At 35.9% G+C, this 19,623-nt stretch overlaps 1 protein-coding gene across 9 annotated transcripts in view; it reads left to right on the plus strand.

Moving 5' to 3' along the window:
* TCERG1 (transcription elongation regulator 1) overlaps window positions 1-19,623 on the plus strand; it is a 60,131-nt gene that overhangs the window by 19,067 nt on the left and 21,441 nt on the right. For 5 of the 9 annotated variants that reach the window (XR_004036043.2, XM_030841170.2, XM_030841173.2 and 2 more), the window contains 9 exons: window positions 1,526-1,726; window positions 2,451-2,563; window positions 3,687-3,775; window positions 13,991-14,151; window positions 15,211-15,267; window positions 15,636-15,702; window positions 16,781-16,831; window positions 18,210-18,345; window positions 19,163-19,252. Coding sequence is in view for 8 of the 9 variants with exons in the window: in XM_030841170.2 (XP_030697030.2) it covers window positions 1,526-1,726; window positions 2,451-2,563; window positions 3,687-3,775; window positions 13,991-14,151; window positions 15,211-15,267; window positions 15,636-15,702; window positions 16,781-16,831; window positions 18,210-18,345; window positions 19,163-19,252 (965 nt within the window). In the remaining variant the exon portion in view is untranslated. The remainder of the gene's footprint in view (window positions 1-1,525; window positions 1,727-2,450; window positions 2,564-3,686; window positions 3,776-13,990; window positions 14,152-15,210; window positions 15,268-15,635; window positions 15,703-16,780; window positions 16,832-18,209; window positions 18,346-19,162; window positions 19,253-19,623) is intronic. The other 4 variants (XM_030841172.2, XM_060296397.1, XM_030841175.2 and 1 more) reach the window with 1 other exon arrangement.

The following is a 19,623-nucleotide window of genomic DNA, read 5'->3' on the forward strand; positions in this document are numbered from 1 at the left end:
TAAAACCATCTTAGTTTGTTTTGTCTGTAAGTTGGCATGGTAGTGAATGTTGTTGTTTATCCTTTTATTTATTTATTTTGCCCAAGTGAGTGGATTTTTTTATATTTTTCTTTTTAATGAGCAGTATAAATGCAGTTGTCATATTTGGCCAACACTTAATTTTCCCAATTGCCTGTAGTATTAGCTTCGTTGGTTCACAAAAGCAAATAAGGTCAAATCACTTTATATCTTAATTTTTGTAATAAGTGTAAACAACTTCATTCTCATATTCATAACATTTAATTTTATTTTTTGACGTGTGTTTTTAAGTTAAATATAAAAAAATCATTTCCATGTGTAAAGTGATGTGATTATGCTTGCATGCTAGTGAGTATATGTGTGTGAATATTTGTGTGTATAGTATAAATTTGCATTTTAAAGTTACTGAAGTTATCTACCTGAAACTTAAATTCTGGTATAGGATTTGAGGTTTTTTTTTTTCAATTTTGATTCACGTTTTTGATTATTTATAATACCAGCTTGTTTAGTTGTCTGGTGAAAAATATAGATCTTGGCTTATCTTTAAAAAAAAAAAAAAAGAAACATTGCTCTCTTTCCGGAAAAGAATAAACTGTCAAAGAGTTTACAGGGATATCTCACTTAATCACTTAGTATATTAAAGTTGATTTGATAGTAAACTCAGTCATTTACTTTATTTTTACTTATTTATTTTTTCAATCATTTACCTTAAAATAGAATTTTATTCATATCCTTTTTAGGTACCTTAGAACAAGAAAACAATTTTGCCTCAGGAAATATGCTTAGTAAATGTGCTTGTTGCCTTGATTTCATTAGAATTTGAGGAAATTCTTTTTTTTTTTTCCAAATAAATTTTATTTATTTATTTTTGGCTGTGCTGGGTCTTTGTTGCTGTGCACAGGCTTTCTCTAGTTGCACGAGCGGGGGCCCCTCTTTCGCTGCAGTGCACGGGCTTCTCACCGTGGCGGGCCCTTCCTTGCGGAGCACAGGCCCCAGGCACACGGGCCTCAGCATTTGTGGCATGCGGGCTCAGTAGTTGCGGCGCATGGGCCCAGCTGCTCCTCGGCATGTGGGGTCCTCCCAGACCAGGGATCGAACCTATGTCCCCTGCATTGGCAGGCGGATTCCTAACCACTGCGCCACCAGGGAAGCCCAGGAAATTCTTTATAAAAATATATTTCTATTAATAAGTAGAGAATGTACCATTATTTTTATAATTTATTATGTTATATTTTATTAAGATTTCACTTATAGGTGTGACCCAAATTTCTGACTGTTCTTAAGGTACTTCTTGGGTTCAATTTCTGAATCTAATTGAATTTAGGCATTAGAAGTAAACCAGGGATATAGATTTAAGTAATTAAATCATAATTTATATGATTTTTTTTGTTTCAACTGGCTCATTCATTATTAATGTTTAGTAGAAAGATTTAGCTCATATTTCAAAGTTTTATTTTATATCACAATTTAATACTTGGATCTAATTTTTTTATTCTTTTTCTTCTAGGTGTATTGCCAGGAATGGCCCCTCCTATTGTACCCATGATACACCCCCAGGTTGCTATTGCAGCTTCACCTGCTACCTTAGCTGGAGCAACAGCAGTTTCTGAGTGGACTGAATATAAAACAGCAGATGGGAAGACATATTATTATAATAATAGAACATTAGAATCAACCTGGGAAAAACCCCAAGAGCTAAAGGAAAAAGGTATAGTTTTAATGACTTGGTGGGACATAGTATAAATAGAAATGCTATTTGAAATTCTGAGTTAATTCCTTTTTTAAAACGTTTGAGGGATTTTTTAGTTACATAGTGTTGGATTATTTATTTCCTCTGAATTGTTAAATATGTATTCATTTAAAAAGCCAGTTCTTCTACTTACATGTTTGTCCATCACTTTACCATCTGGAGAAGTTAAATTATATGTACACACTAATATATATTTTTTACTCTGGTCAGGAATTGCATAATTATTCTACTGAATAATTATCGTTATCCTTATTGAGATTGATAGTAATGGTCAGGAAGGAATGTGTTTATTGTATGTGTTCTGAAGAAAAACTTTAGGCTGTTGGAATCTTGGAGGAAGAGGACTCATAATTTTCTATTTCACAAGTCCCTGTTTGTGTTTTTTAGTATGTTATCACTTTCAGCAAAATGAATGATTGCTACAAATGATATATGAATGACCTGAATGACTTTATGTCCCTCTGAAATCAGTAGTTCTTTTCTAGTGACAGTTTCCTGATTGGTATAGCAAGGTATTTGAAGTTGAACATTATATTAGATGCAAATCAATGATATTACAAGGAAGAACATTTTATTTTTATGGTTAATAACTAGAAATGGAATATCTTAACTGCCTAGTCTCTGAAAGTTCATCAGAAGTTACTTCAGAACCACTGTGTGATGTTATCTCAATTTTTAATAGAAAAATTAGAGGAGAAGATTAAAGAGCCAATTAAAGAACCTTCTGAAGAACCTCTGCCAATGGAAACGGAGGAGGAGGATCCTAAAGAAGAGCCAATAAAGGAGATAAAAGAGGTAAAGGGCCATTACCTGTTTACCTGGGAGCCACCATTGATTGTTGGGTACAGTTTACTTGTAACTGAAAATCCATTTGCTGTAGTTTTATTTTTTACAAATTTATTTTATTTTTGGCTGCATTTGGTCTTCTTTGCTGTGCGCAGGCTTTCTCTAGTTGAGGCGAGTGGCAGCTACTCTTCATTGCGGTGCGCAGGCTTCTCATTGCAGTGGCTTCTATTGTTCCGGAGCACGGGCCCTAGGTGCACACGCTTCAGTAGTTGCAGCATGCGTGGTCAGTAGTTGTGGCTCGCGGGCTCTAGAGCGCAGGCTCAGTAGTTGTGGCACATGGGCTTAGTTGCTCCGCGGCATGTGAGATCTTCCCGGACCAGGGCTCGAACCTGAGTCCCCTGCAGTGGCTGGTGGATTCTTAACCACTGTGCCACCAGGGAAACCCATTTGCTGTAGTTTTAGATAATTGCTGAAAATCTGACCTCTGCAATTTTAGGGTTCTTTGAAATTTCTAATTCAGTTTTTCCTTTGAAAGTTTCATTAAATTACTTCTTATACTAAACCAAGACCCCCTTAGAAAGAAAGGACCTTGGACCAGAGCTGATGTCCCCTCCTGACTTACAGACTGGTACATGTTATAATTAGAAGTACAACTTCATATTGGGGAATGATCGTTGTATTTTATTTGTCCTCTCGTGGCATGGAATAATCTCTGTACAGCACTAAAAGAGCTCTGCTTTTTGGAAGCTTTTTTTATTCAATGAGGGACCAATGGTAGTCTTGTCTTATAAGTAAGGAATTTCGCAGAAAAAAGAAACAACCTTAGATGAAGTGGTCTCCTGTCATCTTCTATACCCTTCTCCTTATTTCTACTCTTAAACAGATGGTTAGTGAGTCTGTAAGATAGGACCTGCTGCTGATCGGGTCTACTGTTGTGCAATTCGGCTCTGTCTAGGGGGCGAGGATTGAGAACTTATTTAGAAATTCTGACTCAGAGTCTCTCCTCTGTATGCTAGCAACACACCTTATGTTGGTTGTACTTTAAGGTATTTGCAATCTTTCTTGTATTTGTGGGCTATTCAGGTATAGTTTTGTAATATTAATTTAATGGGAGTAATATCATTTCCCATAGGAGCCCAAAGAAGAGGAGATGACTGAGGAAGAAAAGGCTGCCCAGAAGGCAAAACCAGTGGCTACTACTCCTATTCCTGGTACTCCATGGTATGTACTTGACTTAAGCGGTTTGATTGCCATGCTTGATTATTACATTATTATCCAATAGGAAGAAAAAGTACTTTAAAAAAGCATGTGTCAAATACCTGTTTGCTTATTTATTTATTTTGGCTGCGTTGGGTCTTCTTTGCTGTGCATGGGCTTTCTCTCTAGTTGTGGTGAGCAGGGGCCACTCTTCGCTGCGGTGTGCAGGCCTCTCATTGCGGTGGCTTCTCTTGTTGCTGAGCACAGGCTCTAGGCGTGCAGGCTTCAGTAGTTGTGGCACATGGGCTCAGCAGTTGTGGCTTGCGGGCTCTAGAGCGCAGGCTGAGTAGTTGTGACGCACGGGCTTAGTGTCTCTGCGGCATGTGGGATCTTCCCGGACCAGGGCTCGAACCCATGTCCCCTGCATTGGCAGGTGGATTCTTAACCACTGCGCCACCAGGGAAGTCCTCAAATACCTGTTTCTATCTACTGAATATTTTTTGGTTCTTGTTCATTGTATTTTGGGTGCTCAGAATTCAACTGCTGCAGTGTCTTCCTCCCTTCATGGAACTCTCCATTAATATTTATTGTTTAAAATTATAGATTTGAACCACTAAGATCCTGAATCTACTTTTTTATTGTTTAAAATGTTTTAAAATTGCTTTTGTATATATCTCGTCATATGTGATTATGTTTACAGAACTTTGTAAAATTATGTCTTTTTATCTTAGCATTGAATAGTCTATTTTTTTTCTTTTCTTCTTATGTTTGGTTTTCCCTTTTCTTCCTCTCCCCACATGAGGGTTTTCTCTCCTGTTCCTATTCTAACTTATTTAATCCGTGTACAGTCTACACATGGCAATGAGTTGGCTTGTTTCTTAAGTCTTATAATCTACAGATTCCCCTCCAACTTGTTTTCCTTGCTTTTTCCTCCTTGTTTTTATATTGAAAAAAATAAATGTGTGTGTTCTGTAGAGTCCCACAGTCTGGATTTTATTATTGCATTCTCATGGTACTCTTTAATAGAACCCTCCATTCCTGAATTTCCTGCAAGTTAGCAAGCAGTTACAGAGATGTGCCGGATTCATTTGTGATCTTTATCTCATATATTTCCTATTTCAGACCTAGATTCAGCCATTTTCCAAGGAGCCCTGGTTTCTTTTTGTGAGAAGTGGCATTTTTACACCATGTGGGATCTAGGGATAGTTGTTACTACTGAATTAGTCATTATTTTTAGACCTCTTTGGTAGACAGAGGTGGAAGATACATATGTTTAAAGATACATCTTAAGTTCACACCATTACTTGCAGTTCAAGTCTACTACAAGATTTTTACTGACTCTCATCATCTATCTTAATTCAGTACCTCCTTTTCTTCTGAAAACCATCTTTGAGTGATAGCAACATAATTATTCATTTGCTTTTCTCACAGGCAAGACCAGTACTATCACCAACAGTGTGATTACGGAAGACAGTTTAAGCTTTTTTTTTCCAGTTATTTTTATGTTTAGGTTATATTACTCTAGGGATGTATAGTCAAATCATTGTGTTTTAAAAGCATTTTGGAATAGTTGTTTTTTTTGTTTTTTGCGGTACGCGGGCCTCTCACTGCCGTGGCCTCTCCCGTTGCGGAGCACAGGCTCCGGACGCGCAGGCTCAGCAGCCGTGGCTCACGGGCCCAGCCGCTCCGCGGCATGCGGAATCCTCCCGGACCGGGGCACGAACCCGCATCCCCTGCATCGGCAGGCGGACTCTCAACCACTGCGCCACCAGGGAAGTCCAAAAAATGCATTCTTTTAAACAAATTGTTTTCATAACTTTGATTCTAGAACTGGGTAAATATTTTGCACAATTATTTTTGAAAGGGAACCTGTGTACCAAGTTGGTAGAATAACTACATAAAAAACAACTGTTCCAGGGCTTCCCTGGTGGCGCAGTGGTTGAGAGTCCGCCTGCCGATGCAGGGGATACGGGTTCGTGCCCCGGTCCGGGAAGATCCCACATGCCGCGGAGCGGCTGGGCCCGTGAGCCATGGCTGCTGAGCCTGCGCGTCTGGAGCCTGTGCTCCGCAACGGGAGAGGCCACAATGGTGAGAGGCCCGCGTACCGCAAAAAAAAAAGAATGTATTTCTAGATTGTGGTTTCTCTGAGAATTGTACATGAAAAGCCGGTAACCAGCTCCAAACCCTACCAGTCTGGAGTTTGTGGACGTTACCAGTTTTCAGACTTGGGTCTTTTCTCAGATTATTAAAATTTTCTTTTGGAATTTGTTTAAGTAATGCCTTTTTTCATCTTCCTTTTCCCCTTTCTGGAACATTTGTAACTTGCTTGTTGAGTATCTTGTACTTATGCTAAATCTCTTACTTTTTCTCTTACGCTTTATATCTATAATTCCTGTACTTTGCTTTGTTATTTTCTCATTGATCTGATATGATATTAGATGAAAGCATACAAAAGAAAGCATACAATATAAAGGAATTATATGAAGTAAAAAATTACAGAATTCCACTGTCACCAAGCCCTTCCTCGTTAGTAAAAGTTTGGTACATATACTTTCTGCACCTTTTGCTATATTGTGTTTTATGCACATGTGTGTGGAGATGTGTGTGTGTTATACATTCACATTACAGTGTCTTTAGAAAGTATATTATTTCTGAATTTTTTAGTAAATATGTCCTAGACATTTTGCAATTTTAGTACATGTAAATCTATTTGTGATAGCATAGTTTTCTGTTGTATGAAAATAGGTAATTTGCCTACAAATGGGTGATTAGGTGGTCTTCTGTTTTTGTATTGTTTGTGTTTTTTTGTTTGTTTTGCCCTGGCATTACGAAAGTTGCTGTTTAGGGCATCCTTTCTACATACATATTTCTTTGTGAACACATGCAAGTATTTCTGTTGGATTTATTTCTAGAAGTGAAATTGTTGAATCAAGTGATAAAGCTATTTAAAATTTTGGTGAATATTGCTAAATAGACCTCAGAAAGGGTTTTTTTTGTGGGAAGAAGGGGGTGTACCAGTTAATATTCCCAGCAACAGCCTGAGCGTACCAGTTTTCTCTCACTCTCACCAGTGTAGGGATATTCCTTTTAAATCTTTAGTATCCTGATAAGAAAAGAAATCTTGTATGTTTCCAGAATGTTGGTATAATTGAACCTATTTTATGTCTGTTGGCTGTGCATTGCCTCTTTGCAGTTTTTGCTCATCTTTTTATGGACTTGTCTTTTTCTTATTGGTATGTGGGAGCTTTGTATGTATACTGCTTTTAACGCTGACATAAAGAACTCGCACACCTCAATAATATGGAAAACAATCCAACAAAAAAGTAGTCAAAAGACATGAACATGTACTTTACAAGCAGTACGTGTGAAGGAAGCTCCTTGTCATTAGTACTCAGAGAAATGTAAATTAAAACCACACCTATGGGCTTCCCTGGTGGCACAGTGGTTGAGAGTCCACCTGCCGATGCAGGGGACACGGGTTCATGCCCCGGTCTGGGAAGATCCCACGTGCTGTGGAGCGGCTGGGCCCGTGAGCTGTGGCCGCTGAGCCTGCGCGTCTAGAGCCTGTGCTCCGCAACGGGAGAGGCCACAACAGTGAGAGACCCGCGTACTGCAAAAAACCCCACAAAAAACCACACCTATTAGAATGGCTAAAAGTTTTGAAAACTGGGCATGCCAAATGTTTTAGAGGATGGTGAGCAGCTGAAACTCTCATACACTGCTGATGGGAATTTCAAAATGGTAGGACCACTTTGCAGAGCAGTTGGGCAGTTTCCTAGGAAGAATATATAATAAATAATTCAGCCATTCCACTTCTATTTATTCGAGAGAAACAAAAACATATGTCTATACTTTTACAGGAATGTTCGTAACAGTTTTATTTGTAATTTATTTGGGCTGTTTCCAATTTTTGGCTATTACAAATAAGCAAGTATCTAGGAGTGGAAAAATAGAAAACTAGAAACACCCCAAATGTGCATCAACAGGTGTATGGATAAACAAATTGTGGCATGCTACTCAGCAATAAAAAGGAACAACTGTAGATGCACTCAACAACATAGATGAATATCGAAGTCATTATTGCTAGGTGAAATCTTTTGTGGAAATTATTTTTGTCATGGAATCCAACCAAAAACTAGGGCCTACTGATCCTAGGGAATACAAAATACTTCTAGTTTTGATCTTTCTTTATAATTAATTTAAAGGCAGGAGTTGGGGGGGGTGAGTGTAATACATTTTCATCCAATTATTCAGTGCAGAATCCTCTTCAAGAATTTCCATTAGAACCATCCTGAGACACTTAAGCGATCTTAGATGATCTAAGATCTTAGATCTTAGATGTTTAACTTTATTGGGAAAAAACTAAGCCTAAATTTTCAATACCAATTTCTGAAACACTGTTTGATCCATATTAATAGCAATAACTACTTTGAGGTGGAGGTGCTATTCTACTAACTCATGTTGGCTTCAAAATACCTAGGTGTGCTAATACAGCTCCAATGGTATTAGCGGTAAATGTGGAGTGAGAAGCTGTCAGGACATTTCAGCATTAATAGAAAAACTATGGACAAAGAATTCTTGTGTCGCAAAACTACCCTGTGCTAATAATATGCATGTTAAAGTGATTAGGGGTGAAGTGTACTGATAATCTGCATTTTTTAATGTATCAAGAAAAGTAAGACTGGCAGATGCATTGATGGAAGGATAGATAAGTGATAAAGCATATATGATAAAATGTTAAATGTAAAATCTAGGTGGTCAGTATCTAGTATTCATTGTTCTAGAAACATTCTTTCGATATTTCTGTATGTTTCAATTTTTTCATAATATTGGGGGTAAAAAACTATGGAAACAAAAGAAACTCTAGAAAAGCAGCAGTTGATTGATATAAATGTATATATAAATAAAAATAAAGTCCCTGTGCCACTACAGGTAAATACAAAAGTTTAAATACTATAAGTTCAAAGATAAATTTTTCATAAGTTAAAACCCAACACAGATTACAGACAAATAAAACATGGCAAATACAGGCAGCCCTCAATTTGCACTTTGTACGGGACTGTAAAAAATTTATGGCAGGCTAAATCTTTGTGATGCAATCTTAGTAAGCAATGGAAAAAGTTACAGTTCTCAATGACCTTAAAAATTTTTGTCAAAACATTAAAAACTCTCTTAGAACCAGAAACTAAAGCTTACTGATCTAGGAAATATAAAGTGCTTCTAATTTTGACCTCTCTTTATTCTTAAAACAACAACAACAAAAAGTCAGATTGATGCTCTGAAATACCAGGAAAAGAATTCTAGTATAGTTAAGGAAAACATGGAACTTCATGTTTTTTACATTTAGCTTCTTATCTCTAAAGGAATAATAATTTGAAGAGCAACATCTAAAGATATCAAAAAAATAAACTAATAAAGTGTGATTATCCAAATGAAGTAGCATACTTGCTTAGCTGAACAATTTGTTTAACTTAGAGTTAGCACTTACCCATCTTATAAGAAATAGAAAATAAATTAGGGAATTAAGGTTACACTGATAGTACATTCCTTCATCGAGAGAACTTGGAAGATAATTTGGACAAGTGGTTATCTTTCGCGTATTCAGATGGACTGTAAAAACACTAGGACCATGTAGTTGCATGTTTGGAGAAGGAATGGGGTGCTTCCTAAGGCACAACCTAGAAGCTGTAAATAAAAAGATAAATAAATTTGACCTCATAAAAATATAAAATTTATATGTGATATGGTTTCATATATTAATTTTGTAGACTTGACTCTTGCTAAATGCATTTATTACTGTTTTGTAGATTCTCTGGGATTTTCTACATAAATAATCGTATCACCTGCAGATGGGAGCACATTTATTTCTTATTCTCTGATCTTTAATGCCACTTATTTTTCTCTTCTTATTGCTAGGACTATCATATCAGAGCAATGCTAAATAAAAGAGGTGAACATCCCTGCCTTATTCACCATGTAGAATGAGAAAATTCAATCTTTTTTTAAATTTTATTTTAATATAAATTTATTTATTTTTGGCTGTGTTGGGTCTTCGTTGCTGCACGTGAGCTTTCTCTAGTTGCGGTGAGCGGGGCTACTCTTCATTGTGGTGCACGTGATTCTCATTGCAGTGGCTTCTCTTGCTGCAGAGCATGGGCTCTAGGCTCGCGGGCTTCAGTAGTTGTGGTACACGGGCTCAGTAGTTGTGGCTCGCGAGCTCCAGAGCACAGGCTCAGTAGTTGCGGCACACGGGCTTAGTTGCTCCGTGACATGTGGGATCTTCCCGGACCAGGGTTCAAACCCATGTCTCCTGCATATTGGCAGGCGGATTCTTAACCACTGCACCACCAGGGAATTCCGAAAATTCAGTCTTTTACATCAGATATAATACTAGCTATATGGTTTCTTTTTTAATTTGCTACTGTTTTTATCATAAATCTGCATCTTTCAAAATGAGTTTTTCTCCTTCATTCTTTTAATATAGTGAATTACACTGAGTTTTGAATGTTAAACTAGCTTTGCATTTCTGGAATAAACCTTGTCATGGTAGATTAACCTTTTTAGTATATTGTTGGATTTGATTTGCTAATGTTTGATTAAGTATGTTTGCATCTATACTCCTGTGGGATATGGATCTGTAAGTTTCTTTTGTAATGTTTTTGTTAGGTTTTGGTATTAGGCTTATGCTGGTTTCATAAAAATGAGTTGGGTGGTGATTGGTGATTTCCATTCCTCTGTTTACTGGAAGTTTATAAGATGATACTACTTTTTCCTTAAGGTTTTATAGAATTAACAAGTAAACCTTCTGGGATCAGAATTTTTTTGGAGGGGAAGGTTTTTGATAACAAATTAAACTTCTTTAATAGTTATAGAACTATTCAGTTATTTTTGTTGTTTCTTCTGTCAGCTTTGGTAAGTTTTTCAAGAAATTTACTTATTTTATCTAGGTTGAATTTGTTCTAGTTATTCTCTTAATATCCTTTATTTTTTAAAATATTTTCTTTATTTTTTCTTTTGGCTGCATTGGGTCTTCCTTGTGGCACATGGGCTTCTCTCTGGTTGTGGCTAGCAGGTTTTCTCTCTGTAGTTGCGCCATGCAGGCTCAGTTGCCCCACAGCATGTGGGATCTTAGTTCCCCGACCAGGGATCCATCTTGTGTCCCCTGCATTGGAAGGCAGATTCTTTACCACTGGACTATCAGGGAAGTCCCCTCTTAATATCCTTTAAATGTCTTTGTTCTTAATTATTCTCTTAATATCCTTTAATGTCTATGATCTGTGGTGATAACGCCTTTTTCTTTCCACATAGTGGTGATGTGTTCTTTTTTTTGGATCAGTCAAACCAGAGGTTTGCCAATTTTGTGGTCTTTCGTAAAGACCACCAGCTTTGGGGTGGTTGGGCCCCTCCCCCCTTTTCCCGCTCTTATTTCCTTTTTTGTAATTACTTTGGGTTTACTTTATGCTTTTTCTAGCTTCTTATGATGTCCTCTTAGGTCATTAGTATTAGTTCTTTTCTAATATAATCATTTAAAGCTTAACATAGTTTCCTTTTAAGCACTACTTTAGCACCACTCTACAGATTTTGATATGTTGTATTTTCGTTACCATTCAGTTCTTACTATTATGAAATTTACTTTTTGATTTTGTCTTTGACTCATGTATTATTTAGAAGTCTGTCATTTCATTTCCTTAATTTGGGGTTTTTCTAGATATTTCACTGTTACTGATTTAATTGTGGTCAAAGAATGCATTTTCTTTGGTTTTGATACTTTAAAATTCACTGTCTTTTTTTTTTTATTGTTCAGCAGATGGCCTTTAGTACTCTTAGTTTTGGGGTTTGGTTTGTCTGTCAGTTGTTGAGAGAGAGTTCTATTAATCTTTTACAATAGTGGGATTGCGTATTCCTCTCTAATTGGTCCGTTCTTCATCTATTTTTAAGCTCTGTAAATAGGCTTATATACATTTTACAGTTGTTATGTGTTCCTGATTGTCTTTTTTTTATCATTATGAAATGACCCTATTTATCTCATAATACCCTTTGTCTTCATCTGTTATTAAAATAGCCATGCCTGCCTTAATGTTGTGTGCATCTTTTTCCATCCATTTACTTTCACCCTTTCTATGATTTTATGTTTAAAGTTTGTCTCTTAAGACAGCTTATAGTAGTGTCTTGTGTTTTTATTCACTGTCAATTCTGATGCAATTCATGAAATAAATGAAAGAGAAATATGAAATCAGAAATAACAGAATATAATAACAGAAATTAAAGCCACATTAGAAATAGTAAAAAGGTGAACAGGCTCTGCTTGGTACATAGTCAAGAACAAGAAGAAACATTTGAGAAGGCTGAGAAAAATAAACAGAAAGAACAACCACATGAATGTAACTTTTGGTTGGATTTAGATCTATTATTTTTTCTGTCTTCTTTATTTTTGTTCCTCTGTTCCCCCTTTACTACTTGCATTTGAATTATTTGAACATTTTCCAACATGCCATTTAATAATTTATCTGTTGGCTTTCTGGTGATATCTCTTTGCATTAACTTTTGTTGTTCTAGGGATTACAGTATACATACCTAACCATTATAGCCTACTTAGAGTTATTATTGTACCACTTCACATAAAATATGGAAACCTTGCTACCATATAGGTTCGTTTTGAGTAATTTTTCATACATATTTTGAAGAACTTAAGAGGAAAAAATATCTTTGATATTTACCATTTCTGTTGTTTTCCCTTCATTACTAAAGATCCAGGGGTTGTGGTTTTTTTTTCTTTTGAAGAATCATTTCCTTTCAGAAAAACTTTCTTATAGGGCAATTCTGATGGAGATGAAATCTCTTAGTTTCCCTTCATTGGGGAATGTCTTCTTTTCCCTTGTTCCTGAAGGATATTTTTGCTGTATATGGAGTTCTAGGTTTGCATTTCCTTTTTCCAGGGCTTTAAGGATGTTGTTTTACTGTATTTTTGCCTCTGATTTCTGGTAATTAATTCACGATCATTGGACTTTTTTCCCTGTTTGTTTTGTGCCATATTTTTCTTAGCTGCTATCAAGGATTTTTCTATTTGATTTTCACCTGTTTGATTATGTGTGTCTAAAAATGATTTTCTGGAAGTTTATCCTGTTTGGGGTTCACTGAGCTTCCTTAGTATTTATGTCTTTTACCAAATTTGGAGATTTTTGGGAGCCATTTTGTCTTCAAATTTTTTCTGCCCCAATAGTCTCTTCTTCTGGGATCCCAAAGACGTGTCTGTTAGGCATTTTGATACAGTCCCATAGGTTTCTGAGACACTCCTCATTCTTTTTTTTCACAGTTTCTCTGCTGAGAACTTCTGTCTTCATTCATTTCAAGTTTTTGCTTATCTTTGTTTTTGTTTTTCTAACTGCTGCTGTAAAGTCTTTGATTATTTCAACAATAGAAGCTTTGATAATTTCAACATCTAGGTCACCTTGATGGCAGCTGTGGATTAACGTTTGATTATCTGGTCATAAAGACCTGGTTTCTCTTAGAGTTTTAGCTGCCTGTGCTACTATCACTGTGCAACTAGGGGCCACCTCAGGGCAGAGGTTTGAGAGAGGAGGGGAAATTTATACCCTTGCTTCTCTAAATTTTGACTCCATATGTCTGTTTATTTTTTTAAAAAAACCTTACAGAGTTCTCATGTACTTGTCTTTTCTATGTTGTTGCTGAGTTTCTAGTTGTAATTAATAGGAACAGTGGGCTGTAGTGGGCTACAGTGCCATACACGATAGGGACTTCTCTTTCTTTTTTAATATTTGATATAGTCAGATATTAAAGCCTTCATAAATGATTGCATTTGAGTTTGTAATCTCGTTTGGTAAGAAACATTAAGAAGTATTATGTAATACGTAGGGTGCCATGGTCTGTTCTTCAGCTTCAGAACTGCTTAATAGCATTATTTTTCGCTAGTAAATTCATCTTTTGTGATAGGTTAAAATTGAGTGTGCCAGACTTAAGTTCCTGAGCACTCTAAATTCTGATCACAAATTGCTTTGCTTTTCCTGGTTTTCTCCATAAGTATGTTGAGCTGCTATTTTACCCATAGCCAGTCAGCTCTGTTCTGTTCTAAAAATCATATTTTGCTCTCTGTAAGTAACTAATAATATTAGTGTGTCCTTCCCCACCACCACCTCCCCTTTTGGTTGGATGGTAGTAAAAGACCTAACTATAAAATAATGTTCCATAACATAAGAAAATAATGTTTGAATCAATTCATAGGTGTGTTGTTTGGACTGGTGATGAGAGGGTCTTCTTTTATAATCCTACCACCCGTCTTTCTATGTGGGACCGACCTGATGATCTGATTGGAAGGGCGGATGTTGACAAAATTATTCAGGAGCCCCCTCATAAAAAAGGAATGGAAGAAGTGAAGAAACTAAGTAAGTTTTAAATTAGGAGTTACCCTCTAATTTTAATATTCTTTTAATATTTTTATGGAAAATGTGAGGCAACTTAGAAATCCTCTCTGTTTTCAAGGAATATAAGAAAAGGAATATTTGAGAAATGGAAAATAGACTGCTCTTCTAGGTTGAGTTCAATAATTTAAAAAATAGAGAATTTGGGTAAAATTATGTTTTGTAAAATATTATATATATTTTTTTAACTTCTTGTCCTTTTCAGGGTTGTCAGTCCAAGATATGTAGGTACTGCTCATGCTTGCTCCATGCTTATTAAAATGCTCCTCAGTGAGCCTTTTAGCACCTTTTGTGATTAGTAATATATATTTTGAAATAATCAAACTGTACAGAGTATTTTTAAAATAAAGTTTACTAAAGTTTTGTAAAATAAAAATGCAAAGGTCTTTTAAACTTGATGAAATATAGGGAAGGTAAGCCTTATTCCTGAGACTAGGGAGACTCCTGCACCTTATTAAGAGAGAATCTTTTAACCTACTTTATGTTCAGATAGCATTTCAGTATATATGATATATAATAAATAGAAATATTTGTACATATTTTTATTGCATGTGTTTTATTGGTAATTTGCCATTGTATTGATATGGTTGTGTTTTTAAAGAACCCCCTTGTGTAGTATAGAAGCATGATAAATGAATCATTTAATAATTCAATTGAAACAAATCCTGGTATGTCATTTAATAATAATTGAGAAATCTTCGTAGATTATGTATATGTGGTACTAACATTTTCTGCTTACTAGTGATTTCCAAATTAGTGAAACTTCATCTACCCGGTGCAGAAGATACAAGGATTTGATTCATTTATTTGATAAATACATGTGTTAATAAAGATTTCAAAATGAATCAAAGATTTAATGTAAAGAGAAGATGAATAGAGGAGGTTTAGAATTATCATGCTTTGTTTAATGTTTTATAAAGAAGTGTTATGAGATAGATATATAAACAGTAATTTTTTAAAAGAAAAGATTGTGTACCATGTGCATATACTATTCATAATATTTGAAATGTTTTTTTTTGCCAGGGCACCCAACCCCGACAATGCTGTCCATCCAAAAGTGGCAGTTCTCTATGAGCGCAAGTGAGTGAGCTATAAGTTGCAGCTTTAAAAAAATGCTGCTAACACCAGTGTTCCAGTAGTGGTTAGTGGAAGGATTCATACCTAAATATTTAAATTTTTGCTTACTGATTTTATTTTATTTTATTTTTTGCGGCACGCGGGCCTCTCACTGCTATGGCCTCTCCCGTTGCGGAGCACAGGCTCCGAACACGCAGACTCAGTGGCCATGGCTCACGGGCCCAGCCGCTCCGTGGCATATGGGATCCTCCCGGACCAGGGCACGAACCCGTATCCCCTGCATCGGCAGGTGGACTCTCAACCACTGCGCCACCAGGGAAGCCCCTGCTTGCTTATTTTTATTCTGATAGTTTAATTAAATTTTCTTATAGTTAAAGAAGAACAAGAATTAATGGAAGAAATGAATGAAGATGAACCTGTTAAAGCCAAAAAACGGAAGTAAGTAATACTTACTGTTTATGTAATTTAGGTAGATTTTTACCTTTTAAAAGCTGTGATTAGGTGCAGTCAGTTCATGATTGGGACAGGTAATGTGTGTGTTAGGAGACAGAAGTCATGATTGCTCTCTTTAGGCCTGTTATTAAAAAGCTTTGCTTCAGGATGTAGAAATGGTGTCCCTTCTGTTGCTAGATGTGCAAAAGATTTGGTTATTTAAATATGTATTATGAAGTCAAATGACATTTTAGGAGTTAGCTGATAAATTATTTTCAGACATTCATTATGCCTGAATTTTATAAAAATGTTACCTCCTTAATGTAGACCCCAACAGACACCATTCCAAAAATCTGATAAATGTAGACCCAGATTTCTCTCTCTTTTTATATACTGGTCACTTCACTAGTCCTTGTGTCCGTGGTCATTACTTGGAGGGAACCCATAAGCTTATTAGAAAGTGCTCTGAGAGAAAGAGAGTGGTATAAGTGGAAGTATTAGCTTGACCAGTGCTTGGTAAAATGAATGTTACTAACTATGGGGGGTGAAAGGGTGGGGTAGAAGGTGTTTGTGTATGGGCCGGGGAGGCATGGGACCATTATTTAGCAGCAAAAAGGAAAGTTTGAAGACGTTACTATGGACTGGTTTATCATAGTCCTTATCTGAAAAGGACAGATTGAATGCAGCCAAATTACGGCAAAGAAATCAGTAAGACAACCCCTGTCAAGGGTGGTTCTTTTTTAAAAAATTTTCTTTATTGGCAACAATGTTAAAGAAAGTAAGATATTAAAGAGTCACTCATAATTGACCACAGTAACAACAGCTGTTTGAATTTTTACAGTTGACTTTTTTAGTTCTTGACCAAATGTATAAGTATTTTTATTGGTTGTAATCAACTGAATTTGTGTTCTTTTTTTAAAAAATGTAGAATAAGATGTTTGTTTTCTTAATTATTATAAATGACTGTATTCATTCTGTTTATGTACCATAATTTTGGATGTTCCTACAATGTTAAACTTTTAGGTTGTTTTTAATTGTTTGTTCTTATAGACAACTCTGTAAGGTTTTTAACTGCTTTTATCAGGAGAATGTCAAAGAAGTCCTTTATGTGGATTGCCCGAGCTTCTCTATTTAGGTACAAAGCTAAAAGCCTATTTTTTCTGGCTTAGTTTTTCTTTATTTCTTTTATTGAGATAGATAGTGATAGTTTGTATTGTGACATTTTCATTTAGTATAATTCTATAAAGGTTATTTGTTTTCATTAGTTGTATTTCTTGGATGTCTTTTAATTCTTTATTTAAATAGTTCTTAAGTGAATTATTATAAGAGGGTATATTGTTTGGCAAATTGCTTTTACCTGTTTGTTTTGTGCATATCTTAGGTCACAGACTATCTCGCTAAGTTCCTGCAGGTCACGGACTATATCTTCTATTTTTGATTCATTCCCTAAATTGCCAGTTACCTCTCACTATATTTGTGGGCTGGCCTTATTAGTTCCATTCATCTCCTGGGCTACCTTCATTTTCCTATATAGCATGCTTTTGAATTTCCTGATGTTCTGTTTTCCTAATTCTCTTTAAGTTTATGCAGGAAATATGAACCAATTTTATTTTTATACTTAGCAGATCGAATTTAAGAAGGAAGATCTGCTTAAACACACCTGAATGTTACTGAATTACTTTTTTTGATTATTCACATGAATGGTCCTTCTTCATAGGGCAGAGGTTTGAGAGTTGACTCAATTTCATGTTTACAATCTCACTTGAGTACCGTACAGCAGCAGGGTTGCCCTTAGCCCTGAGGTGCATTTTTGGAGAAACAAGAAGTAGTTTAGTCATTGATGAACAGTTCTAATTCCACCTAACTACTCCGGGGCCTATGTTGCTCTCTGGGACCTGTCCTTCAACTTAAATCTCAACTTATCACCCAGAAAGTGAGTAAAAAAAATGTCAGGTAGGTAAGGTATATATCTCACATATCCACTTGGCCAGGTTTGCAGATATTTTATTTTCAAAATAAATATTTGAGATTACTAAGACTTATACCAATTTTTATTAGATTAAAAATTGTATGCATTTATAATGTAAAACATTTTGGAAAATATTGTTTTTCCTATATAATTTCAAGAACTAAAAACTATATTCTGTGCTGTTTGATTCTAACACATAGAGTTTTAATGCAATATTAGATAAGTTTTTTGTTTTTGTTTTTAAGTAAGGTAGTTCATTTTGTGTATCAGCTAGTGTCAGGGAGAGACAGCACATTAAAGGTATTTTTCATTCCTAACAATGCAGCCACTGTAACATCATTAGAAGCTCATTGTAACTTTATTATTATTATTTTAGTGAAAGTTGCTTATCCCTTAGAGTTTATTTGAAACCCTCAATATAATTCTTTTTTGCCAAAAATATGCTGCTCAGTAGTGAGTCTTGGATATTCCAGTGATTTTAAGATTTTAATAAGATTCCTTATTAATATTTTGTCAGTTGATGCCTATATTTTCTTTTTTATAGGAGAGACGATAATAAAGACATTGATTCAGAGAAAGAAGCTGCCATGGAAGCTGAAATTAAAGCTGCCCGAGAAAGGGCCATTGTCCCTCTGGAGGCCCGAATGAAGCAGTTCAAGGACATGCTGCTAGAGAGAGGGGTCAGAAAACAATCTTTGGGGGAGATATTTCTGTTTTGTATAAGTAATATAAATATGTCTTGCTAAAAGGTCAAATCTAAGGTTAGTGCTCATGTTGTGGGGGGCGGATAAGGGAAGCCTGTCAAATCACTGTACTCTTTCAAACAGCCTTTTTCCTGGCTAATGATATCATGTTTAACTAGATGCCATTTTACTGTCCTTTTAAGTACAAATAACATTTAACATTTATTGGGTCATTAAATTTTGGTGAGTAATATAAGACGAATATTAACATTACAGAATGGCGGACTACACGGAATAGGTAAGGTGTATGTGATTCTTTTAATATCTACAGAATGGCTTTTGGTTAAAGGAGAACTGGTACTTTATGATATTACTGTTAATGAAGCTTAATTGAGAAGGGATTTCAACCTTTTGATTATATTCACAGATTCATTTGAGTAAGTAAAATTGTTCAACTTTAAATCCCAACATTGTTCACAAGGTTGGAGCAAGCTTGGGAAATCAAAATGCAGATCTTCAAGGCTTTTTCTGATGTACTGATTTTTAAAATGTCACACAGTAGTGGTTATTTTAATGAGTAATTAAGTGTGTGTTATTTCTATATAATATAGAAATGTTCAGAGCCAATTAGTGTGGAAGTGTGCTATTGCTAGCCTCCCACTGCTTGTCATTTATTAGTGATGGAAACGGCAGTATGGCTTTTATTATGTGTCCTTTTTAAGCAGATGTCCTGTAGATTTCAAGCAAAATTATATGACCTTTCTGTTTTTAGAGCCAACTTAATTATGAGGCAATACATTTTTTTATTTTAAAGGTGTCTGCTTTTTCAACATGGGAGAAGGAGTTACACAAGATAGTTTTTGATCCTCGGTACTTATTGCTTAATCCAAAAGAGAGAAAACAGGTAAAAGGAAAATAACAGTATTTAAGTAATGTATATCCCTTGCCAGCACAATTTTTTAAATTAATTAATTAATATAAATTTATTTATTTATTTATGGCTGTTTTGGGTCTTTGTTGCGGTGCACCGGCTTCTCATTGTGGTGGCTTCTCTTGTTGTGGAGCACAGGCTCTAGGCACGCAGGCTTCACTGGTTGTGGCACGCAGGCTCAGTAGTTGTGGCACGTGGGCTCTAGAGCACAGGCTCAGTAGTTGTGGCGCATGGGCCTCGGTGCTCCATGGCATGTGGGATCTTCCCGGACCAGGGCTCAAACCCGTGTCCCCTGCATTGGCAGGCGGATTCTTAACCACTGCGCCACCAGGGAAGTCCCCAGT

This window comes from Globicephala melas, chromosome 3 (assembly GCF_963455315.2).
Source record: "Globicephala melas chromosome 3, mGloMel1.2, whole genome shotgun sequence".
NCBI classification, from domain to species: Eukaryota; Metazoa; Chordata; class Mammalia; order Artiodactyla; family Delphinidae; genus Globicephala; species Globicephala melas.